Source organism: Piliocolobus tephrosceles, chromosome 4 (assembly GCF_002776525.5).
Source record: "Piliocolobus tephrosceles isolate RC106 chromosome 4, ASM277652v3, whole genome shotgun sequence".
Classification (NCBI taxonomy): domain Eukaryota; kingdom Metazoa; phylum Chordata; class Mammalia; order Primates; family Cercopithecidae; genus Piliocolobus; species Piliocolobus tephrosceles.
In genome coordinates this window covers 65,936,423-65,963,447 of record NC_045437.1, presented here as the reverse complement: position 1 = coordinate 65,963,447, position 27,025 = coordinate 65,936,423, and the positions used below count along the sequence as shown (strand labels likewise).

Here is a 27,025-nt window from a genome sequence, read left to right as displayed (position 1 = left end):
TAACCACAGTAGGTTTCTGTTGCTTACAACTATGAGTCCTGATAGATAAGAAAGTGGAGCAGTGTAAGGGGTTTGGTAGTAAGTGGTAGGTGTGAAGATTGGGAGCTTACAATTTTGGATAAGGTGGTTTGTTGGATTTTTGCCAGTTTGCTATCGGATTCCTTCCCTGCCTTTCCCTGTTCTGCCATTTATAAGATACAACTTCCCCTGAGTTCTCTTGACTTCTGGCTTCTAGTTGCATTAGCTAATGGGAGGCACTGGCAGATTGGAGAGTAAATTGGAGTTACTTATCCTTCCTCACCGTGTTTGGGGTGGGGTTATCCTTGGTTGCATTGTTTTCCCCATGATTTTAGTTCCTGTTAGACAGCATCTCCTTCCCTGATCCCAACTCCCGCTAAGCAGCCCTTGCTGTGGTTTCAAATCCCATTGGCTACCCCAGCTTTAGAGCTCTGGTAACACCAGTTTTCCCTGTGGTGTATCAGCGCTTAGGGGTGATAGCAGATGTTGCTGATTCCAATAGTTGAGTTGCCTCATGCTCTTCCTTGTTTAGTTCCTCAGAAATGCCATCACCTGTTTAAACAATTCCCCTAAATTAGATGTCCTCTGAAATATCTAAAGCAGTTTCTGTTTTCCTTACAAGACATTGACTGATATATATGTCAAGGAAAGCCTCACTGAAAAGGTGACATTTGATCAAAGACTTAAAGAATGGAGGGTGTTAGCCATGTTGATGTGGGGGAAATGTATTCTAGGTAGAGGGAACAATCCATGCAAAGGCCCTAACCTGAAAACCTGCCTGGCATGTTTAAGAAAACAACAGAGAGAGGAAGAAAAAAGTAATAGCAGATGTAAGAGATCAACTCTGATGCTAGGACCCACTGGAGGGTATTGAGCAAGGGAGTGAAATGAATTGCCTTATATTTTTAAAAAGACTACTGTGGCAGCTGTATTGAGAATATGCTATAAGTGGGTAAGGATGAATGTAGGGAGACATATTAAAAGACTTGCAGCATTCCAGGCAAGAGATGACAGTAGCATGGACCTGTGTGCTAGCAATAGAGTGAGAAGTGGTCATATTCTAGTTTTACTTTAAAGGTAGAGTAAAATAAATAGTAAGTGTGTAGTGATGTCTCATCATGGTCTTAACTTATATTCCTCTAATGGCTGATAATGTTGAAACCCTTTTCATGTGCCTGTATGCCATCTGTATATTCCATTCAGTTAAATGTCTTGTATCTTTTGCCCAGTTTCTAAATGGCAATATTTGGTTTTTTTTCTTGTTACATTTTGAGAGTTCTTTATATATTCCAGATACAAGTTTTGTCAATACATAGTTCACAAATATTTTCTTCCATCTGTAGTTTCTCTTTTCATCCTCTTAACAGGATCTGTAGCAGAACAAATGTTTTTAATTTTGATGAAGTCCAGTTTTTATTTATTTATTTATTTGGAGTCAGAGTTTCACTCTGTTGCTCAGGCCAGAGTGCAGTGGTGTGATTTTGGCTCTCTGCAACCTCTGTCTCCTGGGTTCAAGCTATTCTCCAGCCTCAGCCTCCCAAGTAGCTAGGATTACAGGTGTGTGCCACAACACCCAGCTAATTTTTGCATTTTTGGTAGAGACCAGGTTTTCACCATGTTGGCCAGACTGGTCTCGAACTCCCCACCTCAGGTGATCCACCCACCTCACCCTCCCAAAGTGTTGGGATTACAGGTGTGAGCCACTGCACTCAGCTATATCCATTTTTTAAAATGTATAGATTTTGCTTTTGGTATGAGGTTGAAGAACAATTCACCAACCCTATGTCCTAAAGATGTTCTCCTACTTTCTTCTACAGGGCGGACTTACTAGAAAGATCTTATATAGGTGGTTCAGGATGGGATAATATCTAGTGCACAAGTGGAGGGACTAGCTTTAAATAGAGGCAGGGATAATTTATATTCGATAATAGGAGGGAAGGTAGAGTATGTTAGTGCAGCTGCTGGCAAGTGATAAGGTAGTGAGTATCTGAAGAAGTCTTCTTTTGATTGCTCCTACTTTTTCTCAGTAGGAAAGTCATTGCAAGAATTGAGAGCTGGAGAGATTTGAGGAGAGAGAACAAGGTGTGAAAGATCCACATAATAAAGTGAGAAAATTAATGGGATAAGAACGCAAAGAAGTTTAATATAATTGCCAAGTAGCAATATGGCCAACTTGAAGTTTATGGTCAAGTGAGACAAATCAGTATGGTTTGATACTTGTCTCCAGTCCTGTTCACTCGTATGGGTGCAGGTGCAGAATAGAAAGAGAGTTGGATTTAATTTAGGTGGCAGTTTTGCTGAGTCCAAAAAAAAAGAGAGAGAAACAGATAGGAGAGTCATGAGCAGAAGTATAATAGTTGGCCATAGCATTGAACCTGGGTAAAAGAAGAAGGTCCTCATCAAAGCAGTGGAGAACAGGAAAATGGTGGTAGGGTCAAAGGATTGGCATTTCTTATGGAATCAGATGATGGTTAGAGATCCAGGCTTCTTTCACATCATTATTCTTTCATCATTAAGTATAGATATTGTCCTCAGGATCTGAGTTTTCACACTTACCTCCAGGCAGCAGGATAAAAGAAGTAAAAGGAGGGGAAAAGAAGTGTGACTCTTATCTGTATTTAAAGGAAGTCTCCCAGAAGTTGTCGCATGATACTGCCCCCTTGTATTTCAATGGCCAGAACCTAATCACACGGCTACTCCTAGCTATAAAGAGGCTAAAAAATGAAGTCTTTATTCCAGAAACCAGTAAAAATAAAATAAAATAACAGGTTATATTACCAACAAAAGGGGGAAAAATATATTGGGGCAGACAATTACTATATTTCTTTGATTCTAAGATATGCATTTTCCCACAGTTTACCTCTCTGAAATCAAGATATATAATTAGTGCTATGTTATGGTTCAATTGCTGTGTTTTTTTCTTTCTTAATAGTACAGAAAATAATGGAGCCTTTTACAGTTGATGACATGTATAAGAAGAAAGATGATAGTACATATCTTGCCAAGGCAGAGATACTGAGGTAAATAACAGATTTTCTTGAGGCAAGAGAAAGGGGAGAAATAGAATGAGTTTAGTTTTGTATATGTTAAGTTTGAGAATGACCTATATGCAGTTGAAAATTTAGGGCTGAAACTCCAGTGGGTGATGAAGTATGTCCTGAAATTTATGTGGGAAAATTCCTTGAGTTCTTAAGAATTTGATTATTTGTACCTCTTGTTTTCCAGAAATAATTTCAAGTGACAGATCTTCACTATAGGTAGAAATTCTTTCATTTGTTGCCAAAACCTCAGCTGCACTCCTAGATGTCATGATAATTTTATAAGATGATAAAGTATTAAGTTTTTCAAATAAATTAGCAGTGAAAAATGAGATGTGATTAAAAAAATTAGTTTGTAGCCAATAAAGTGATGGTGGAATTTTGTCATGTCTATAGTGATTGTATGTGAAACTTTTGATAGAAATGTCTGGTTTTAATTTATTTTTTTCTGAATGCTTTACTAAAGACCCATGTGCAAGCAGAAAAATTAAAAACAGACAACCTCAGATCCACTGTAACTTTCACATGCCATCAAAAAGTCTAAGATAAATGTTTCTTTTGGCCATCATGGATGAAGTGCAAGCAAAAAGTAAAGTCAATTTACATTTTAATACTCCTATTTGAAATAATAAAACAGTATTTGGACATAGGCATTTTACTACGCTTGCTGATAGAAGGTATAGTTTGGTTGAAGTTATGAAAAAAATGCACACAGCAAATTATTTCTGTTCCATTCTCAGGTCTATATCCTTATTTGAAATGTAAGAAAAAAGGAAATGAAAGAGGTTTTTACATTTTTTTAATGCAAGCCCAGTAAAAGGTAAATTTATGTTTTCGGGTATCTTGCCAGCAACATAGAGCTCCTATCCCCAATATCTCACTAAGTTCTTCAGGAAATGGAAACTGATCGAACATGAGATTTTAGAAACTAATAAGATCTGTAGACCCAAGAGATCAATCACATTAATTTGTACGAGCTTTTCCTAAGCAAAAATAGCAAATAGAGATAGCACTGTTTTTTTCATTTTTTGACATTTTAAAAGTTCCAGTTAGTTTCATTCACTTATTCCATACATCCTTTGGAGCCTACTATATGTGAGGGACTAGGCTACTATCTGATCATCAAAATCAGATACTATCCTGTCTTCAGATAACTTACTTTGTATTGTAGAGAAAGTAACAACGGTAGTGCATTAAAACTGAGGCATGAGAGGTGCTACGAAGAAGGAAGATATGATGCTAGGAGACTCTACAGAAAGAGTTGACATAAAGGGAAGTCAGAGAAGTACTTTTCACATGAGAGCATCGGAAAAGATGTTTTTGGATGCAGAATATCTAACTAATGGAGGTTTAAACAATTACGTCATTTACTATCTCATGTAACAGGAAGTTTGGAGGTATTTTCATCAGATTTGGTTTAGAAGTCGGTTCAGGGTTGGCGCAGTGATGTCAACAAAGCCCTAGACTCTTTTCCTCTCTCTATTCTTCCACCTCTTCTTGCTAGCTAAGTTCTTATGCTTGTCCCCTCAAGTTCAGAAGATGCCACAATACTAGGTATTATGTTCTCATACAACTGAATTCAGGGGCAGGAAAAGAGGTATTTCTTCTTGTATGTGTTTTTTTTTTTTTTTTCCCGGAAATCTTTTTTCTCAAAAAGGATTTCAGATCCCGTTGGCTTTGGACATGTTCATGTGCTAGCTGTAGGAGCTCATGGGAAAGCCAACATAGAGCAACTTTAGTGTCTATCATTGGAGTTAGGCTCTATCAGCAAGGATGGCAGAGGTGAAAAATGCATGTAAAACATAATTTCTACTACGGGGAGTGACTCTGAAGGATATGACTCATAGCTGTGATTTGAAGGGCAAGGAAGATGACTACAGAAGAGGCAAAGAAGTAGACTCCAGTAGTTAACATCTTTTGGGGCAGCACATTGAAATAACAAAAATGGCACTTGGACCTAGACATTCTATTAAGGTTAATGGTTCAGCCTGTGGTATAGGTGAGATAGTATAAACAAATAAATGCACATATCAAGTTATTTATGTTCCATTCTAAGACCTATTTCCTGTATGTAAGGTCCGAAAGGACCTCAGGAATGGGCAGCTGAGGGAATCCAGAAGGTGAAGGGAATCAAAGATTCCACTGGAGTGCTGGCAATGCTGATGTTGGATTATAGACTGCATGAAAGACAAAGAGACTAGAGACTGGGGGCTTTCCTGGGGAATTCAGATCCATGGAAGTTGGGGACTAGAATAGGTAGTAGGTGGAGAGGTTGAGCTTTGGTTGATAGGGCCAGTAACAGGGCTTTAGTAAGTTGCTCTTATGAACACTGGGACACATCCCATTACTTCTTGACATAGAAAATCTTTATTAAAATTCACCCAGACACCAAAGCCACCCTTGGGTTTAAAACTTCTCTCTGAAATAGAGAACCCAGAAATAGCCACACACAAGTATGGCCAACTGATATTTTGACAAAGGTGCAAAAGGTGCTCCACAGAAGAAGGCTAAACTTTTCAATAAGTAGTGCTAGAGCAATTGGATAGCCACCAGCAAAAACCTGAATCGAAACCTCACACCTGTTAATGGAAAAGTTAACTCACAAAAATGAACCCAAAATGAGCCATAGACTTAAATGTAAAAGGTAAAACTAAAACAACCTTTGAAAGAAAACAAGACAAAATCTTTAGGATGTAGGATTAGAGAATAGTTCTCAGACATGACACCAAAAGCACAATCCATAAATTTAAAAAATGAATAAACTGGACTTCATCAAAATTAAAAATATTTGTTCGGTGGCAGATCTTGTTAAGAGAATGAAAATACAAACTACAGATTGAAGAAAATATTTGTGAATCATGCATCTGACAAAAGACACATCTAATATATGAAGAACTCTCAGAATGTTACAGGAAGAAAAACAAATAATACTAATTAGAAAAAGGGCAAAAGATGTAAGATATTTAACTGAATGGAATATACAGATGGCAGATAAAAACATGAAAAGATATTCAACATTATTAGCCACCAGGGGAATAAATGTAAAACTGTGATGAGGTATTACTACACATTTATTATTTACTTTAGCTCAGCTAAAATAAAAATAGCAATAATAGAAAATGCTGGTGAGGATATGGAGAAACTAGATCTCTCACACATTGCTGGAGGGAATGTAAAATGTTAGTCACTCTGGAAAACAGATTTTAATTTCTTTAAAAAATGAAACATACATGTATGACATGACCTGGCAATTGCACTTTTGGGCATTTATCTCAGAGAAATGAAGATTTCTGTCCACATAAAAACCCGTATTCAATTATTCACAGCAGTTTTATTTGTAACAGCCCCAAATGGGAAACAACCAAAATGTTCTGCAATAGGTGAATGGTTAAACAAATTGTGGTACATCCATGCCATGGAATATTACTCAGCAATAAAAAAAAGAATGAACTATTGATAAATGCAACAACTTGCATGGGTCTCAAGTGCATTATGCTAAGTGAAAGCAGCCAATCTCAGAAGGTCACATACTGCATGAGTCCATTTATATAACATCTCAAAATATCAAAATTATAAAAACAGAAACAGAGATCACTAGGGTTAGGAGGGCAGGTGTTACCAAAAAGGTTAGCACCAGGGAGATCTTTGTGAGGGTGGAATAGTTCTGTATCTTGATCATGGTGGTGGTTACACAAAATATGTAATAGAATGATATAGGACTATACAAATACTTTCTATCAATGCCAGTTTCCTGGCTTTGATACTGTACTAGAGTTATATGAGATGTAATCACTGGGGGAAATAGGTACACAAGACATCTCTGTACTGTCTTTGCAACTTCATGTGAATCTATAACTATTTCAAAATGAACAGTTTAAAAGAAAATTTTCTCTGAGGCATTTCTCCCTTGCTTTCCTTCATCCTGTGCATTTCTCTTTCCCCGAGTATGACTTTTTTTCTTTCTTTCCCCCTTTCCCTTATGTACTGGGTTTTCCTTTAACCCATAATGCCAAACTAAGTCATTCCCCATCCTCCTGTTGTTCCAATTTATTTAATGAAGGTTATGCTTTCATGTGCTTAATTTTAAAAGCAGGAAAGTACTAACTCTTTAAACAAATTTCTTAAAAAGCGAAACCCAAAACTAACCTGCTTTTTATTTTATATAATTCAGTTAATCATTGTTCTTTAAGGTCAGAAGTCCACAATACAAACATGTTTCCAACACTTGTATTGGAAGATAATTTTTGTTGTATATGCATGGAGCATTAATATCATTCTTCATGTCTATGGATTATGAACACACATTCAGGATTTACTGGGGAAACAATGACATCAAATATTATGTTCTATTGATTCTTCATATAAATCTACATGTCAAAAAATAATCCTTTGCCAGATCATGTATCTAGATTTTTCGTTTGGAAAATATGAACATTACAACTACAGAACATCAAACTGAATGCAGCCCTGTCCTGAGGGCTTGCAAAGTGAATCTGGCAATACTTTGGAAAAGTACTACTTTAGATTCTAAAGGACCCAAAGAGCTCTCCGGCTTTTCCAGTGGGCTCAGCCCCAACCATTCTAATTTCTTCAATAAATTACGACTTGCAGGTGTTTAAATATGCAAGTATCTTTTGATCTTTTCATTATCATTGTAAAACACCAGTCCTAACAAGCAGTAAAGATTACACTTTATGGCGGTAATATTTACATTTAATGCACTTCTGCATTTCTTCCCACACATTTTTCTTCTTAATTCTTTCAACTAAACGTTTACCCTCTTTTTTTAAGCCTCAGTATTAAAAAGAAAATAAAATCCCACAGAATTTCGCAACATTGCGATTGCACTAGCTTGAGAACGAAGGAAGTTAGTCCCTTGCAGTGATCCGTCCTTTCATCCTGGTGTTTGCCTGCAGCAAGATGGCGGCGGTCTCAATGTCAGTGGCGCTGAGGAAGGCGTTGTGGCGAAGGGTAGTGGCTGTCGCTGCCCTTTCCGTTTCCAGGGTTCCGACCAGGTAACAGAATTGTCACACTTTTCTTCAAGCTTCTTGGGTCCCTCCATTTTTGCGGAGTCTCTGCTGGCTGAATTCTGGAGGAGGCCTCGGGGAAAGCGTCCTCCGCTGACCCTTTTCTCGGGAGAGGTCGGGCGGAGTAGGGACCGTCTGCTATCAATGGGCGCTGGCCAGGCGAGTGAGGGCGTGAGTGAGAGGCCGGGGAGGAGGACCTGTGGTTTTCTGGAAGCTTTTGGCTTGTGGCTGAGGGAGAGGGTCCGTGGGAAGGATTTGCCGCCGGAGCTGCAAGCTGAACCTTAGCCTTCAGAGAAGGGGAGGTGTCTCACTGATTTCTGTCTTTACTTTCTGCATCCCTTCCATTTGTCACCTGTTTGCCCACGCACCACTCCAGTCCTTATAGAAGGGTTAAATCGCGTATTCCTTCCATGGTTTTAAGTGGTTTTAATTTGGTTTCTGCATAGGAAGGTTGTTTATTCATCAGTCTGCTTGGGAGGAAAACTTGTTTGGAATTCAGTGTTAGTAATAATATCACTGCTAGTAATATTGGAAGGTAATTTTTAAAAGGCTGGTGGTAATGCCCGGAGGTTTTCTAGGGATTTTGTTAAAGCCTCACAATAATTCAGGGATTGAATTGAGTTGTTGAGAGCTCTTTGCGTCCTTGAGAACCTAAAGTAGTACTCTTCCAAAGTATTGTCAGATTCAATTGTCAGTTGATTGAGTTGTTACTGTGTTTCCTTGAAACATTTTTGTGATGATTTTTTTTCGGCCGTATTAACCTTCCATTTTCTGTTTTTCAGAATTTTCCAGAGTTTTATTATAGTACTACTATACATACATACGCACACATATTAGAACAAAGATTGGAAAGGCTGGATGGAGAGATTTGAAGGGGGTAGGAGGGAGATGCAAGTGGTTAAAAGTTGAAAAGAAAGTCTAATGGAATGCTAATTGATTTAGTGTTAAATAAATATAAATGGAATGCAGAGAATTAGGATGAGTTAATTCGGAAGAATTTTTAAGGATGAGTTTTATTAAGGTTTAAGTAATGGGTGTTGAGTGGAAAAGAAGAGAGTGTCCCAGTAGGGTCCGTGGCTTATGAAAAGGCTCGAAAGCTTTAGTAAAACGATTACATGGAATATAGTCACTCAAAAGTAAGGGTGCTAAGATTAGGGAAAGGCAAATGATGTTTGTAGTTAAGTGTTCCATATATGGAAAGTATTTTTCTTTTTTCTTTTCATTTTTGAGATATAGTTTCACTCTGTCGCCCAGGCTGGAGTGCAGTGGTGCGATCTCGGTTCACTGCAACCTCCGCCTCCAGAGTTCAAGCATTCTCCTGCCGCAGCCTCCTGAGTAGCTGAGATTACAGGCTTGCACCACCACGCCTGGCTAATTTTTGTATTTTTAGTGGAGACGGGGTTTCACCATGTTGATCAGCCTGGGTTGAGTATTTTTCTAAGGTAAAATACTGGTTAAGGTAAAACACTGGTTAACTTAGAGTCATACAGCGGTGACCAAGATTAGCCCTTCCCTCCGTACACATTATAGGGATTAATTATGCATTCCCAGATAATAATGTATTCATGGTAGCCCCAGAACTGAAAACAAGTTTGATGGAACCACTGGTTTATGGCTAATCAAAACATGGCTGTAATTTTAAGTCACAGCCATTTTATCAGCAATTATAGTAATTGAAGTTAAGATGATATTAGAATTTTGAAACTCTGATGATAATTATTACTGCATATCCAAACTTAAGAGTTTTTGCTTGCAAATGTAAGAGATTTGAAAATAAATCATTTAATCTTGAAAAAAATCTTAGCATAACGCCAAGGAAGACATTTTCTAAATACATATTAACACATTTATTTGTTTTCTGTGCCACATTGTTACCCCAAGAGCTTGTCATGTTCATTTTAATTTGAGGGAGATTTATAGACCCTCTCCCTTACATATTGTTTGTTCTTCGTCCTTAAGCATTCTTTTTCCATTATGATTTGATAGTAATGAGGATCTGAAAAAGGTGAGTAGAAAGAACCAATTAATGGGAAAATCTACATCTAAAATTCATTTTACTGTAATGCTTAGAAAAACATTTGCAAATCATGTAACATTTCAGATCATTTGAGTAGAATATGAGAAGTGGAATTAATAAGGTAAGGAGTGGAGTAGGGAACTGAAGAAAAGGATGCTGTTAGCTGGTACTTTAACATATGAATTCAATTATAGTATATCATCAGTAAAAAGCAAAACAAAGAATGCAACAACATATACACACAAGAGAAAAAATTAAGTAATGTGGATGATTCACCTGACCTAATGTGGGTGATTCACCTGATCTGGTTACTCACTGAGCTTGTGCTGTAGTGTTGAACTCGGTTTCCATGTGCTTCTCATTTCTCTGTACTGAATGTGAGAAGGGAAAAAAACGGGTTAAATTGTCTACATTTTTTTTTTTGAGATGTAGTTTCGCTCTTGTCACTCAGTTTAGAGTGCAATGGCGCAATCTCAGCTCACTGCAACCTCTGCCTCCCAGGTTCAAGCGATTCTCCCGCCCCAGCCTCCCGAGTAGCTGGGATTACAGGTGCCCGCCACCACACCCAGCTAATTTTTGTATTTTTAGTAGAGACGGAGTTTCACCGTGTTAGCCAGGATGGTCTCAAACTCCTAACCTCAGATGATCCACCCGCCCCGGCCTCCCAGAGTGCTGGGATGACGGGTGAGTCACTCCCAGGGTGCTGGGATGACGTCCCTAAATTGTCTACATTTATCGTTACTTTCCCTGACTTTCCTAAGGGATTTTCCAGGGTAAATTTAACTATTCTAAATGCATTTATCAGCCAGATGAAATGGCACTGTATTTCAAAATAGCAATACTTAAGATATTTGATGCAGTGATGTTATTATTTATTCACTTATTTAAGTATCTTCATGTCTATTTATCTCACCTCAGTATTTACTAGGTCTTGTGTTTTCCTCAAACGAGTCTTTAGGGTGTTAAGTCACCAGAGGGTTTTAATTAATTACTGGTGGGGACTGAGTGTGTGGGACCTGTTTGTGAGGCCTCTTTTATGTCCTGATAAAACAGGCTTTATTCTGTTGCTGTATTTCATTCTTCAGCATTATATAAGGTAGCATGAAATTGAGTCTTTAATTTGATGGGGAATTGAATTTGGACTGTCCAATTAGTAAGCAGTCCTTAAGGTTGACAAGAATTCTGTGTATGTTAACAGCTTGCTGGGAAATAGGCTAAGCTCAAATTTAGGACACTTAAGACCAATAGGTTCGCTTCTACTTCAGATAAACTAAATGAATTCCTCTCCGAGGGGCAGCTATTTTTGCTATCTTTGTAACACATTCAAGCCAGAGTTTGAGAGCTTGAAAGGTTTCTAAAACGTTTTCTGATAGGTTTATTTGTTTTGTTTCTTTTCCTCTTTGCAAATGCCCATACTTAGTTTTCATCAGTAGCAGCCATCTTCATTTAATTTTTGTTAGAAAAATTATTATTAGTTTTTGAGACACAGTCTCATTCTGTTGCTCAGGCTGGAGTGCAGTGGCACAATCTTGGCTAATGCAGTCTCCACCCTCTGGGCTCAGGTGATCCTCCTGCCTTAGCCTTCACAAGTAGCTGGGACTATAGGTGTGCTTGCCACCACACCTGGCTAATTTTTGTATTTTCAGTACAGACGGGGTTTCACACTGGTCTTGAACACTTGACCACGAGTGATCCGCCGGCCTCGGCCTCCCAAAATGTTGGGATTACAGGCATGAGCCACTGTACCCAACCGGAAAATTAAATATTTTAATATGTAATGTCTGGCATATAGTAAGCCTTCCCTAGATAAATGGTAATTTTATTATTGGTTTGAATAGTCTGAATATTTTTCATTTCTTTTATCTTGGTCATAAGTATTTTGATAGATTGTGTTATTATTCAAAGTACTCACTGCCATTATGTGTAACAGGATTACATATCCAAAAACCACTGGCCAAATGACTTGCTTTATCCGGTGAAATGTTAGTGGAAATGATATACCATGTAAAACAGGAGCTTTGAGAGCTGTCTTGTGTTTTGTCATATTCCTTTTCCCTCTGATGTGAGATAGGCATACTCCAGGTGAGGTCTGCTGTTTTAGTCCACATCTTGGATTGTAGACTACATAGCGCAAAGCAGAAACTGATTCTTGTTGCAAGATTTTATAAAATATAAATTGAGTGAAAAATAAACCTTTGCTGTAAGCCACAAAGGTGTTTGGTTGTTGGTTACCTCAGCATTACAACCTATACTGACTCTATTTTATATACACACATATTTGCGATTGCGCAGGTTTTAGCACATGAACGCATATATCAGCAGTGAGGTTGCAAGCTTTTTGAGGACATGACCATGTTTTTATTTATTTTTGTGTACTTCATGGCATCTAGTGTAATGGCTTGCATGTAGCAGGTAAATGCTTATCTTACAGATGAATAAATACATATTTAGAGATGAGTGGTTGTGAGGAAAAGCAGGGAGCATTACACAGTGTTTCTTTTAATAGCCTCATCAGCGATAGCCAGGTAGGCACTAGCCTACATAAATATGAATATAAACTATATTCAACACGTATTCTTTCTAATTATTTGCAATTGTCTGAGTGTAGGATATTCACCTAGAACTCTGTTAATTTTTGGATTGAAGTTGTCTTATGAATAGATTTTGTACTCATACACTTTGACAATGTTCAGACACTACTTTTGTATTCAAATTTAAAAATACAAGAGGAAATGAATCTATTTGGGAAGGGGTACCCTTGGAACATGAGAACTTTTTTGGAGTAAGAGTAACTTTGTGAAGTTTTAGAAAGTTAGTAATACGGCCAGGTGCAGTGGCTCACGCCTGTAATCCCAGCACTTTGGGAGGCCGAGGCGGGTGGATCATATGGTCAGGATTTTGAGACCAGCCTGGTCAACATGGGGAAACGTTGTCTCTACTAAAAAATACAAAAATTAGCCGGGTGCGGTGGTGGATGCCTGTAATCCCAGCTACTCGGGAGGCTGAGGCAGGAGAATCACTTGAACCTGGGAGGCGGAGGTTTCAGTGACACGAGATCGCGCCACTGCACTCTAGCCTGGGTGACAGGGCAAGACTCCAAAAAAAAAAGTTAATAATACATGGAACTTAATGGAGAAAGATGGAGCAACTTGGTTCCTGTATAATACTAGAAGAGATCTGTTTGGGGTGAGGTATACATAGAATTTAGACAGAATACATATTGTCTGTACTGAATACAAACAATTTCAAATGGAAGCGCTTCCAAAGTATATCCCTTGACAGAAGCTGAGAATGGTTTATTCTGAGTAAAATTAATTCCAAGTAACATTTACTTTTAATTTACTGTGTATCAGCTACTGTGCCAAGGATTTCACCTGTATTGTCTCATGTGTTTCCCACAGTAATCCTATCAACTCAGGTGTTGTAATCCTCATTTTTCAGATGAGGAAACAGGTGCAGAAGTGAAATTACTTAAGTTTACATTGCCAGGAAACGATTGGTTCCAGGACTCCTCAAGGACACCAGAATCCATGGATGCTCAAGTCCCTGATTTAAGATGGTGTAGTATTTGCATATAAGTTCTGCACATCCTCCTATATACTTTAAATCATCTCTGGATTACTTATGATACCTAACACAATGTAAGTGCTTTGTAAATAATTGTTATCTTCTATTGTTTAGGAAATGATGACAAGAAAAAAGACTGTACATGATTAGTACAGATGCAGTTATTCCCCCCCGCCGAGTATTTTATTTATTTATTTATTTTATTATTTTTTTGTTTTGAAATAGCGTCTTGCTTTGTCACCCAGGCTGGAATGCAGTGGCGCGATCTCAGCTCACTGCGACCTCTGCCTCCTGGGTTCAAGCAATTCTCCTGCCTCAGCCTCCCAAGTAGCTGGTATTACGGGCGCGCACCACCACGCCCGGCTAATTTCTTTGTATTTTAATTAGAGGTGGAGTTTCACCATGTTGATCAGGCTGGTCTCAAATTCCTGACCTCGTGATCCACCCGTCTTGGCCTCCCAAAGTGCTGGAATTACAGGCATGAGCCACCGAGCCCAGCCCCCTTTAATATTTTAAATCTGAGGTTGGTTGAATTCATGATGTGGAACCCACGGATGCAGAGGGTTAACTGTAGTCTGATATAGCAGTCTAAATGAATATGTTGACTTTTGCAGTGAGGAGTATTATGTCTGGTAATCAGTTCAAACCCTAATGTCCTCTCTGTTTTTTCTGCCTTTTAGCAAAGCGTCTTCTTTATTTGAGAGATCATGGAATACTCTTATTTTTACTGTTGCTCCATGGTTCTGTTTATACAGTGAGAGTTACCAAATGCATAATTAGTTGTTTATTTTTTTAAGCTAATGATTTTTCCCCCTAAATTTTGTAATTATTTTTGGTGAGGAACTTTCCATAGGTGACTTATACTTTTTTACCCTCTTAAAAAATACATAATGCATGTATTAAACAAGATATACTGGACATTTTTTTTTTCCTGTTTTCTTACTGATTCCAGTGATCATTAGGAAAAGCAGTTGTATTCTGTGGCCTTTAGGAAGGATTAAGTGTCTGCTATGCTTTCTGAGTTCTCATGTCTGCTTTTTAATAGTGTTATATTCTTCCTTAACTGGTCTGCTTCCCTTTAGCAGTTTTAGCACCCCTTTTTCATTTATTATGGATTTGAATGTCAACCAGCTAAACCTATTAGAATTTTGTGTAAAACCAAGTATGCTTAATGAAATTCTGATGATGACAGAAGTTTACTGTTTGTGATTAAAGACTTGAGCTCTTTTAAGGTTAACAAGTAATTATATTTAATCTATGAGCTCTTGTGACTTTTCTAGCTTGTAGAAGTCCAAAGATCCTGATGGAACCTTGTTGAACCTGAATTATGCAGTGACCATGTTCTTCACAGCAACTTTCATCTAAATATTTGAATAGTTTAATAAACTATTTTAATTTTTTTCTTTTAATTCAACAATTCTGAATTCTTGTTTCAAGTTCTATTTTGTCTGTTACTGAGTATTTTGGTAGGTAAATACTACTTTAGGTTCTTTAGAACTAGTTAGTTACTCAAAGGTGACCTTTTCTTCTTGTCTGTACTCACTAGACTTAATTTTTCTTTTATGGGCTCATTCTCCAGTTCACTGTTTTTTAAACCCTTGTGCATCAAAATTATCTGTTGTGTGCCTAAAAAATTCAGATGCCTTGTCCCCAGTCTATATTGGTTCAGTAAGTTTAGGTTGAGGCTTAGCTCTATGGTGATTCTAATGGGAAGCTAGGGCTGAAAACTGATTTAAAAAAAAAAAGAAGTTTCCATATTATATCCTGTAAGACTTAGGAAATACATTTTTCCTTGGAAGAAGGTTCAGGGAGATTTCCAGAAACAAAAATTCTTCCATTTTTGCATATTTTTCTATTCTAAATTAAGTTTTATGCTTTTTACCCATGCACATAAGAGATATTTTCTTGGAGAAAGTTTCCTTAGAGGGAAAAAAGGCATTTTGATAATTTTGGAGAAAGCAGGCCATATTACTGTCTCTCCAGAGACTCTTGTTCTTCCTTTTGGAAGGGCTCAGGTTTAATATAGCACAGCTGTTGAACTCTGCCCTTCAAAATTTTAAGAAAGTGTTTTATCTTTTAAAATGGAAAAGGCTTTTTTTAGGGAGGTGGTCTTTGGCTGGTTGTAGTTCTCTAAGAAAGTTTCATGCTTCTCTCTTTTGTGTTTGAATTGTTTCAAATGTTGAGAGAACTGTCTCTGGGAGTAAAATCTGGCTGCTTTTGCAATATGTTTTCTGTATTCTTAAACAAAGCTAGATGAAGAGTTTGTTTCTTTGTGTTTTCTAGGACTCAAAAATATGTTTTTTTCCTTTATTCAGCCACTTCATACATAAGTAAATGGTCCTTGAATAGGGCTTACTAGACAAAAGATTCTGTTCTAGATGACTGTTCAGCAAGCCATATGCTTCTCCTAAAAATGTCAGTCTGTCTTGATGAGCTTTAAAGTGAATACAGATGTTTTGGCTCTTTTGAGGACTACCACTCTTTGTATGGAAAGAGTACTTCTTTTTCAAATGATCTCTTCAATATACTTACAGAAATTTGCATGAAATTTATGACTTTTACCTTTTAAGTCTAATAAGATTAGACTTAGACATTTGTAATTTGAATTTTATTTTAATATTCATAGTACAAATGAGATTTGGGGAAATAAAATACATTTCATAATATGAGTTTTTGTTCAGATCTTGTATTCAACCTTTTAAAAAATGTGAAACTTAAAGTGCTTTGTAATATTTACTTTTATGCAATAAAAAGTGATATTTTGGCAGGAAAGATTGCCTTTTTAGATGTTCATTGTCTTCTATCTTTGTAGGTTAATTCTAGAGTTATAGTTCATAGAGTTATGTAATATTTAAGTTGAAAGAAAACTCTAGAATCATTAAGTCCAATCCTTTGTTTAATGCAAGAATCTTTAGAACTTCCTGCTTCTTGATTATCTAGTTGTTGAGGAAGTTTGGTGACTTTCTGATAACCCCAGAAAGCACACTGTATGTTTAGACTTACTGGTAAGTGATGTTTTTCTTTGAAACTATATAGAACAAGTTTAACCCCATATACACTTGTCAACCCTTCAGATAATTGAAGACATTTGTCGTCACTCATTCTCCCTGCAAGTCTGTGCTCCAGGCTTAGCATGTCCAGTTTGTTTACTCTTTATTAATGATCAAATTTCCTGATGCTTTACTACCTCTTGGTACCCTTTAGGATGTTTTCCATTTTGTCAGTGTTGATCTTTGAACTATATACTGTACTTTTGTTTAAATGAGATTATCAGAGATGATAGTTTCATGAGCTGTGATTGAATTAAGAAAAAAAGTTGACTCTAGGTTGGATTTATTTTATTTTTAAAATTATGAAGAAAAGTTAACTGTTTCCCTTTTGGTGTACACTTCTTAGAGTTTTAACACATGTATGGGTTATGTGTAACCACCACCATAATCATAGTACAGAATACAGTGTAATATTATGCAAATAACTGTTTTACTGTATTGTTTCAGGGTACAGAATACCAAAAGACTTCATTACCCCAAGACTCCCTCATGTTATCCTTCCCTGACTGCTGTAATCCCTGTCCACAGTTATGTTTTCATCTTTATAGTTTTACAGTTTTCAGACTGTAATATAAATGTAGTCATATAGTATATAACCTTTTGAGATTGTCTTTATTCAACATAAAGCCTTTGAACTTCATATAAGTTTCATGTATCAATAGTTTGTTCCTTTTTACTGCTAAGTAGTATTCCATTGTGTGGAGGTACTACAGTTTATCCGTTTACCTATTGAAGGACATATGAATTATTTCTGGTTTTTGGCCGTGTAAATAGAGCTGCTGTAAACACTTGCATACAGGATTTTATGTGAATTATGATTTTGTTTTTCTAGAGTAAATGCTTGGGTAGGAGATTCCTGGGTCATAGCTAAGTATATGTTTAACTTTATAAGAAACTGTCAGACTGTTTTCCAGAGTGGTTGTACCATTTTGCTTTCCACCAGCACCATATGAAAGTTTTAGTTGTTTTGCATCCTTGGTAACATTTGTATTGTCAGTATTTTTTTTTTTTTTTTTCTTGAGACAGAGTCTTGCTCTGTCACCCAGGCTGGAGTGCAGTGGCAACATCTTGGCTCACTGCAAGCTCCGCCTCCCAATTTCAAGCGATTGTCCTGCCTCAGCCTCCTGAGTAGCTGGGATTACAGGTGCACGCCACCATGCTTGGCTAATTTTTGTATTTTTAGTAGAGACGGAGTTTCACCATGTTAGTCAGGCTGGTCTCGAACTCCTGACCTCGTGATCTGCCTGCCTCGGCCTCTCCAAGTGCTGGGATTACAGGCATGAGCCACCGCGCCTGGCTGTATTTTTTATTTTAGCCATTCTAGTAGGTGTTTAATGATATTTCATTATGGATTTTTATTTTGGAATGGCTTTATTGAGCTATAATTTATATATTATAAAATTTACTCATATAAAGTGTACAATTTGATGGGTTTTAGTATATTCACAGAATTGTACAACCAAAACCACAATTTTAGAACATTTCCATCACTCAGAAGGAAACTCTGTACCCATTAGCAGTCACTTCTCCCCGAGTCCTAGATAATGACTAACCTTCTTTTTGTCTCTGTAGATTTGCTTATTCTGGACATTTTATACAAATGCAGTCATATAATATATCATCTTTTGTGACAGGCTTCTTTCACTTAGCATAATGTTTTCAAGGTTTATCCAAGTTGTAGCATGTACCAGTACTTTATTCCTTTTTATTGAAGAATAGTTTTCTATTGTATGGACAAACCACATGTTATTTTTAAGGGACATCTGGATTGTTTCTACCTTTTGGCTCTATGAATAGTGTTCTGTGGACGTTCAGGTACAAGTTTTTATGTCAACATATGTTTTTATTGTTTTGGGTGTATACCTCAGAGTGGAATTGCAGGGTAATGTAATAACTCTATATTTAGCCTTTTGAGTAACTGTCAGACTGTTTTCCAAAGTGGCTTTACTGTTTTACATTCCCACCAGCAGTGAATGAGGGTTCCAGTGTCTTCGCATCCTCTCCAACTTTGTTATTATCTAGCTTTTTGAAATTAAAACTATCCTAGTGAGTATAAGGTGGTATCTTATTCTGGTTTTGATTTGTACGTGTATGATGGCTAACTCATTGTGGTTTTAATACGCATTTCTCTAATGGCAGATGATGTTGAACTTCGGTGAAGTATCTGTTTATGTCTTTTGCCCATTTTTAATCATGTTATTTTCTTATTGTTCAGCTTTTATAGTTCCTAAAATATTCTGGATACAAATTCTTTGTCATGCATGGGAAAAAATATATCTCTCTAGGTTCATGGTTGAGACCCCTACAACAAAAGACAGTTGAAGAAGAGAAAAGCATACAAATGTATTTAGTATAAGTTTTATGTAACATGGGAGCTTTCATAAGGAGATAAAGATCCAAATAAACAGTTAAACTTGTATATTTTTATGCTTAGGTTAGGTGAAGAGTACATAGCCAGGGAGAAATATGATAGAACAAAGGGGATTTGGTATATGGTAATAAGCTGGGGGGAACAGCAAAGCCAGTTTGTTCTGGTTCGTCTCTGTGGTGGACCATTTGTCTTCAGAGATAACAGTGTTCCTTTCTTTCTGATATAGGGAAGACATCTCTCACATGAGAGTTTTATAGGGAAGGTTAGATAATCCTAGATTTCATAACCTACTTCAGAAAAGAAGGGATGTGGGAAGAAGGTCAAAGGTACCTTCCTACTTTGTACGTTTTTCAGTATTACAAGGTGGCACATTTTGGGGTAGCATGTCCTGAACTCTACCAATCAGATATGTAATTTTCAAATATTTTCTCCTAATCTGTAGTTTTTCTTTTTCATTCTTTAACATTATTTTTCACAAAGTAAAAGTTTTAAATTTTGATGAAGTTAGTTTACTAGTATTTTTCCTTTTAATGATTGTGCTTTTACTGTTGAGCTCTTTGCCTAACCCCAGGCTGTGAAGATTTTTTTATGTATTTTCTTCTTGAAGTTTTTGTTTTGTTTTTGTTTTTTTAGGCGGAATCTCTTCCTCTTGCCCAGGCTGGAGTGCAATGGCACAATCTTGGCTCACTGCAACCTCCGCCTCCCGGATTCAAGTGGATTCTCCTGCCTTAGCCTCCCAAGTATCTGGGATTACAGGTGCATGCCACCACACCTGCCTAATTTTTTGTATCTTTAGTAGAGACGGGGTTTAACCATGCTGGCCAGGCTGGTCTTGAACTCCCAACCTCGTGATCCACCTGCCTTGGCCTCCCAAAGTGCTGGGATTAGAGGCGTGAGCTACCGTGCCCAGCCTTTGTTTTGTTTTTTTTAAGAGACAGAGTCTTGCTCTGTTACTCAGGCTGTAGGGTAGTGGTATGATAATGGCTCACCGCAGCCTCAACCTCCTGGACTCTAGTGATTCTCTCCCACCTCAGCCTCCTGAGTAGCCAGGACTACAGGCACACACCACCATGCCAGGCTAATTTTTATATTTTTTTTGTAGAGATGGGTGCCTCCCTATGTTGCCCAGACTGGTCTTGAATCCTGGATTCAAGGAGTCCTCCTGCCTAGGCTCCCCAAAGTACTGGGATTACAGTTTACAGTTGTGAGCCACTGCACCTGGCCCATCCTTCTTTTTTCAAAATTGTAGCTATTTTAGTTCCCTTCCATAGTTTAGATTCAGCTCTTTTATATCTATGAAATCCTGCTATTTTGATTGTATTGTATTAAATCTATAGATTAATTTGGGAAAAGTTGACATTTCTGCTGTGTTGAATCTTTCAATCCATAAACATGGTATGTCTCTATTTATTTCATCAGTGTTGTAGTTTTGAATGTGCAGATCCTGTATATGTTTCGTTAGATTTATGCCTAAGTAGCTCAATTTGGGGGAGCTATGGTAAAGAGCATTGCTTTTAAAATTTTCTTTTCTTTATTTTTTAGAGACAGGGCCTTGCTCTGTCATCCAGGTTGGAGTGCAGTGATGCAGTCATAGCTTACTACATCCTTGAGCTCCTGGGCTTAAGCAGTCCTCCCACCTCAGCCTGCCAGATAGCTGCGACTATAGGCATGTACCACTAAGCTTGACTAATTTTCTTATTTTATTTTAGTTTAGTTTAGTTTAGTTTAGTTTAGTTTAGTTTTTTGTAGAGATAGGTTGCTATACTGCCCATGCTGGTCTCAAACTCCTGACCTCAAGTGATCCTCCTTCCTCAGCCTCCCAGAATACTAGGATTATAGATACGAGCCATTGCATCCAGCCTAAATTTTATTCTCAAATTGTATATTGCTGTATATAGAAGTGTGATCGATTTTTGTGGTTGACTTTGTATCCTGCGACCTTGCCACATTTATTTGTTACATCAAGTTATATACATTTTTTGTAGATTCTTTGGGCTAAGAAAATAATCATGCAGTCTGTGAATAGATAAATTTTGTTTCTTCCTTTCCAATCACTAGGTCTTTTATTTCTTTTTTATTTCCAGGAAGATGTTAAGAATGGTAACAGCAGACATTCTTTTCATTTACCAATATTAAGGGAAAGCATTCAGTTTTTCACCTTTAAGTATAATGTTAGCTAAAGGTTTTTTGTAGAAATACCCTTTATTAGATCGAGGAGGTTCCCTTCTGCTTCTGCTTTGCTAACAGTTTTCGTCATGAATGGATGTGTCTCATGCCTTTTATGCATCAATTGGTGTAGTCTTGTTTTTCTTCTTTAGACTGTTAATATGGTAGATTGATTTTCAAATATTGCATCAGCTTGCATTCTCAATAAACCCCACTTAGTTGTGGTGTTGAATTCTTTTCATATACTGACATATTTGGTTTGCTAGTGCTTTGTTGAAGATTTTTACATATGTGTTTATGAAGGATACTGATCTGTAGTTTGTTGCTTTTTTATTTTGGTACTGTGTTTAGATTTGGTATCAGGGTAATGCTGGACTCATAAAATGAGCTAGGAAATTTTTCTTCATCTTTTCTTTTGAATTGCTTAGTTTCATGTTACAAATTTAGATATGTTGTATTTTCGTTTTGTTTTGTTTTGTTTTTGTTTTTGTTTTTTTGAGACGGAGTCTCGCTCCCCCAGGCTGGAGTGCAGTGGCTCCATCTCAGCTCACTGCAAGCTCTGCCTCCCGGGTTTACGCCATTCTCCTGCCTCAGCCTCCCAAGTAGCTGGGACCACAGGCGCCCACCACCTCGCCCGGCTAGTTTTTTTTTTTTGTATTTTTTAGTAGAGACAGGATTTCACCGGGTTAGCCAGGATGGTCTTGATCTCCTGACCTTGTGATCCACCCATCTCGGCCTCCCAAAGTGCTGGGATTACAGGCTTGAGCCACCGTGCCCGGCCTGATATGTTGTATTTTCATTTGGTTCAAAGTATTTTATTTCCTTTGAGACTTCCTTTTTGATCTGTAGATTATTTAGAGGTGTTTTGTTTAATTTCCATATATTTGGAGACTTTCTTTTTTTGTTGTTGTTATTTATTTTTTGTTTATATTTATGTTCTGAGAACCCAATTCCCTGAAGTTTCCTTTATCAATGTCCATCCAGAAAATTGTGGCTATCATTACCTTACACTGTAGTTGTACCTAAATCAGGGGCTAAGGGACTAAAGGACAGAGAAAGAAAAAACAGAAAAGCAATGGGTGTTGGCCCCACCTTTTCAGAACCATAGCTGCAACGGACATAGAGGAAGAACCCCCCTTCAGATTTTTGGCTCCTGCACATTTCCATTGTCGCCACTGCATGTGGCTATAGGATTGCCTATGGCTGATTCATGGTGTATGAGAGAAAAGAGAAGAAAATGGGGATTTTCTATCATTTCTCTGAGCATTCGTTTCTTTTCTTGCTCCTTGAGGCAGAGTGCTTCTCCTGGAGAATTGCTCATTTCATGTTTCCAGCCGCATTTAAGTTCGGGCTGGGGACATTCAAGGGAAAAGCTGTTTCAGATTCATTGCTGCTTCAGTGGTCCTTTGAATTCTGATGATTTTCCCTGATCTGCCTCCTATTTCCTTTTCAGAGCCTTCAGACAGCTGCTGCATGCATCCTTTCCAGATTTTATGGTTGCATTCAGTGGGAAATACAGGGTAGAGTGTGTTTGCTACGTTTTACTCAGGACAAGCCCATCCTAGGATGGATTATTTTTAAAGCTAAACTCTAACATTTCTTGCATCTTAGCACATCTGAATGGATTAAAGGATCTAAAATGACTCAAAATATTATTTATATGATCAGATTCTTTTTTTTTTTTTGGAAACAGAGTCTTGCTCTGTCGCCCAGGTTGGAGCACAGTGACATGATCTCGGCTCACTGGCTCACTGCAACCTCTGCCTCCCAAGTTCAATCGATTCATGTACCTCAGCCTCCCGAGTAGCTGGAATTGCAGGTGTGCACCACCATGCCTGGCTAATTTTTGTATTTTTGGTAGAGATGGGGATTTCGCCATGATGGCCAGGCTGGTTTCAAACTCCTGGCCTCAAGTGATCTGCCTGCCTCTGTCTCCCAAAGTGCTGGGACTACAGGCGTTAGCCATCGTGCCTAGCTTATACGATCAGATTCTTAACCAGTTGATTCTCAACTGTGGTGGGAGAAAGGGAGGAATTCACATACCATAATCTTGGAAATGGCATAGAGAAAGGATTTCACAATACATGTACTTGTGGTTGAAAATCATGACTTTAAATAAAAGATGTTGCCCATGTAAGTGATGCAGAGGCAGAAAAATACATTGAATCACTGGTTTTGACCATCAAACAATAAATCTTCTTTGAGAGGGTGTAGAGGTCAGAGATCTATTTGGAGTAATTGATGGAAGTTTTGGTGACTTTTTTCTAGAAATAGATACAGTCATATATATAAAATCAGAGTGGGGGATTAATGGATCCCAGGCTTTGTAGCCCTTCCATAGATAGTATTAGGTCTCATACAGTGTTTTGTTTATACTCGTGTTTAAGTTCTTGTGTTAAACCTTTCTCACAAGTGACAGAAACCTAAAATCTCAGATGGCTGGCTTAGGCAAGAAGAGAGAATTGGTTTACATTACCAAACAATGGAAAGGGTAAGGGTGCACCTAGCTAGTCTCAGGGACCTGAGCTAGAAAGCCACCAGGCTGTTTTTCTAATTTGTCTCTGTCTCTGAATGACAGCTACTATTTCAGATTGTTTTTTCCCATGTGGTAGAAACTGTAACTGATATAAATTTTTTCAGGTTTATATCTCCATAGCTTTATTACCAGGGAGGGACTGAAAATTCCTTTCTTTGATACCAAGTTTAAAAATCCTGGAGAAATACTTGATTTGAGTCAGATTAAACAGACTAAGGGTTTACAAAAAATACTCAATGTTTGTAGTTCTTCTTATACTGCTGTATCGTATGAATGTAGATCATAGGAACCTTGAGAGTGAGATGTAATAAAAGCTGGGACCTCCTAGTCAAAAATTTCAAACAGGAATATTTTGTGTAGTGTTATCTTCAGGGAACGAATAAAGTTTGTGTATATTTTATGGGTTAACCTTCTACTTTTTTTCCTAATGAATTCTGAGACTTTGTTTGCTAATATTTGTTCACCCATTCAACAAATATTTGTATTTCTTTTCTAGCTTCAAAGGCTACATTTCTACAGACTTGACTAGGATGTATGCTCTTGGAACATCTGTTTTGAGGATTAGCAGTGTTCAAGCAAAGGCCAAATACTCATTTCTCAGGGTTTGTGTAGGAATTCATCTTAGTTTGACTTCTCCTTGGGTAGAGTCTGAGACCAGGACATAAGCCTAGATGGTTTATTTGAGAGCTTACCTGGGAAGTAGTAGTGAAAAGCCTGGGGAGTGAGACAGGGAACAAAAAAATATGATGTTGCGATTGTTGCTGTGAGCAGTAGAGAAACCTGAGTAGTGTGTAGAATGCTACCCAGTGTTACCCATTTGAAAGGTGGAAGGCTTGACCATTTATCCATAAGTTCTCATTCCCCTTTGATTAAAGGTGTTAACTCTTCTGTGCTTTAAACTATACTTGTGCTTCTGAAGATGCTGAGGCATAATGGGTTCACTTGAGGTGGGATGCTAGACGATAATGGGAGTATGAGCTCCTATAGCTGCGGGCCAAGGGAGTGTGACATGAGCATCAAAGATGTCTGTTACAGGAACCTCATAACTAAAGAGTCTCTATAACCTGCCTTTTTTTTTGGCCCTGGTAAGGGGTCTAATAGCTATTGTTTATTGAACACTTAGGCATTGAGGTAATTACATTAGGTATATTGTTTCATCTCACTAAAGTAAACATCTCATTTTAGATAGTCTCTTGATAATTATATTATACTCTGATATTTTCCCAGGGTGTAGAAGAATTCACCCTTACTGGAATTTGTTTTACTCACCTGTTCTGAAGGATATGACAGAGGATTTGGAAATTGAGGTCTTCCAACTCACTTAACTATAAATAATAATAGTACTCATGGAAAGAGATAGCTTCTTCTATATAATGTTATGTTTAAAGAATTCATGATAGCAGAATAGTCCTATGCCATGTGCCAGGGTAGTTGACCTGGGATTGTGTATAACATCCCAGCTAACAAAGATCAACCTACAGTTTTCTTTGAATTTGGTAACCTAGATGAGCTGATTCTCTGAATGAGCATATATTTTCTCTTCAATGATACTGTCTAAAAGACTTAGGGTAGTTAAGAGAATTTTCTTCAACAACTGCCTTTTAGTCTTGCTCCTGTCTCACTTTCATCTCTGACTAATTATCATTGTGGCAGTCTTGTCTTCCATTTTATTAATGTTTCAGCATACCATTTTAGTGCATAGTTTATACTAGAATGGATGCAACATGCATGAGTTTATTTAACAATTTTTAGATTCTTCTTTCCTTAGCTGAGACTTTAAACATTGTTATTCTGTTGCTGATGAAGTCCATGGTTTATGTCCATCTTAGTTACTGCTTGTAAGTGGCCCCTTATTAAGGCTCAAGTTTTTGATTTTGGTTCCAGATTTAGTTTTTTGGCTTTAAGTTCAAATTATTGTTGTGGCCAACTCCCTTAATAGTCTCTTACCAGTGTCCTTGACCCTAGCTTTGGGAAATACTACTTTCTAGAAATTTTCTGTTGGTTCATGATATTAGCCATGCTATTAGGCTGTTTTCTTAGCCTTCTCATACTTGAGCTACTGTATTGGACCCGTCATGTCAGTCTAGCAGACTAGTTAAGAACCCAGGTTTTAGAGTCAGCTCTACCTACATTTGAGTTCCTGGTCTGATACTTCCTAACTCTGTGCTTTCCTTGTTTCTGTGTCCTGTTCTGTAAAATGGATGTAATAATTCCTGTTTTGTAAAGTATATAAAATACATAGTACAGTGCTTGGCATATGCTATAAGTGCCTGAAAAATCATAAAAAGAACATTATCATCACTGTCCTGCTCCTCCGCAATGGCATCATCATCATTCTTTCTTTTGTAGGTTCTTTCTTTTCCTTTTTGCTTCTTTCTCCCTCCCTACTTTTTTTCTTTCTGTTTTCTTTCCTTTTTTTTTGGTAAATCTTACCTAGATTCCAATTTCTTGTTTTGGTTTATCAGAACATCCTGGATTTCGTCTTATTTATTTGCAGTATTTTATGCATAAATATATAATAGAATTTTGTGCACCTGGTTTTTTCCAAATTGTGACCCCCCCCCCATGCACTCCCCAACCCAAAACAATCTATCTTTGGCATCTACCATTCCACTGAAATAGCTTTGATCAAGGTCAGTGGTGACCCTGTTGCTAATTGAATGTATTCTTCTCGGTTCTTATCTAAGTGACCTTTACCATCCAAGGAGATGACTGTCTCATTCTTGAAAGATTCTTCCCTTGACTTCTATTTTGGCTTTACTCCGTCTCAGTTTTCTTTGATTATACATTATCTTTGCCCATTCATTGAACTATCATTGTTTCTTAAGAGTTTGATTTGTACCTTTTTACTCTTTCTAAAATGTTTCAAATTATATAATATTTTATATACACATGAATATATGTATCATATATATGTTAGGAACCATAATAGCAAAATGAATTCTTGTGAACCCATCATCCAATTTACACACTAGACAATTACCAGTACCTTTATTATTTTTCTATATTCTCTGTGGTTGGCTGAATAATGACACATCCACCACCAAATATTTTCATGTTCTCATCCCCAGAAAGGGGAAAAGGCAAAAGGGACTTTGCATGCCTGGGCAACATAGCAAGACCCTGTCTCCAAAAAAGTAAAATCAAATAAAAATTTAGCTTGGTGTGGTGTCATGTGCCTGTAGTCCCAGCTACTTGGAAGGCTGAGACAGGAGGATTGCTTGAGCCTAGAAGT

The 27,025-nt window shown here is 37.5% G+C and overlaps 1 protein-coding gene across 4 annotated transcripts in view; it reads left to right on the top strand.

Annotated features, from left to right (window-relative positions):
* The first annotated feature begins 7,954 nt into the window (after positions 1 to 7,954).
* The window catches only part of NDUFS4 (NADH:ubiquinone oxidoreductase subunit S4), a 116,048-nt gene continuing 96,977 nt past the window's right edge, over positions 7,955 to 27,025 (top strand). For all 4 annotated transcript variants that reach the window (XM_023210554.2, XM_023210551.2, XM_023210552.1 and 1 more), the window contains exon 1: positions 7,955 to 8,071. In XM_023210554.2, coding sequence (XP_023066322.1) covers positions 7,977 to 8,071 — 95 coding nt within the window. In that variant the 5' untranslated portion in view covers positions 7,955 to 7,976. The remainder of the gene's footprint in view (positions 8,072 to 27,025) is intronic.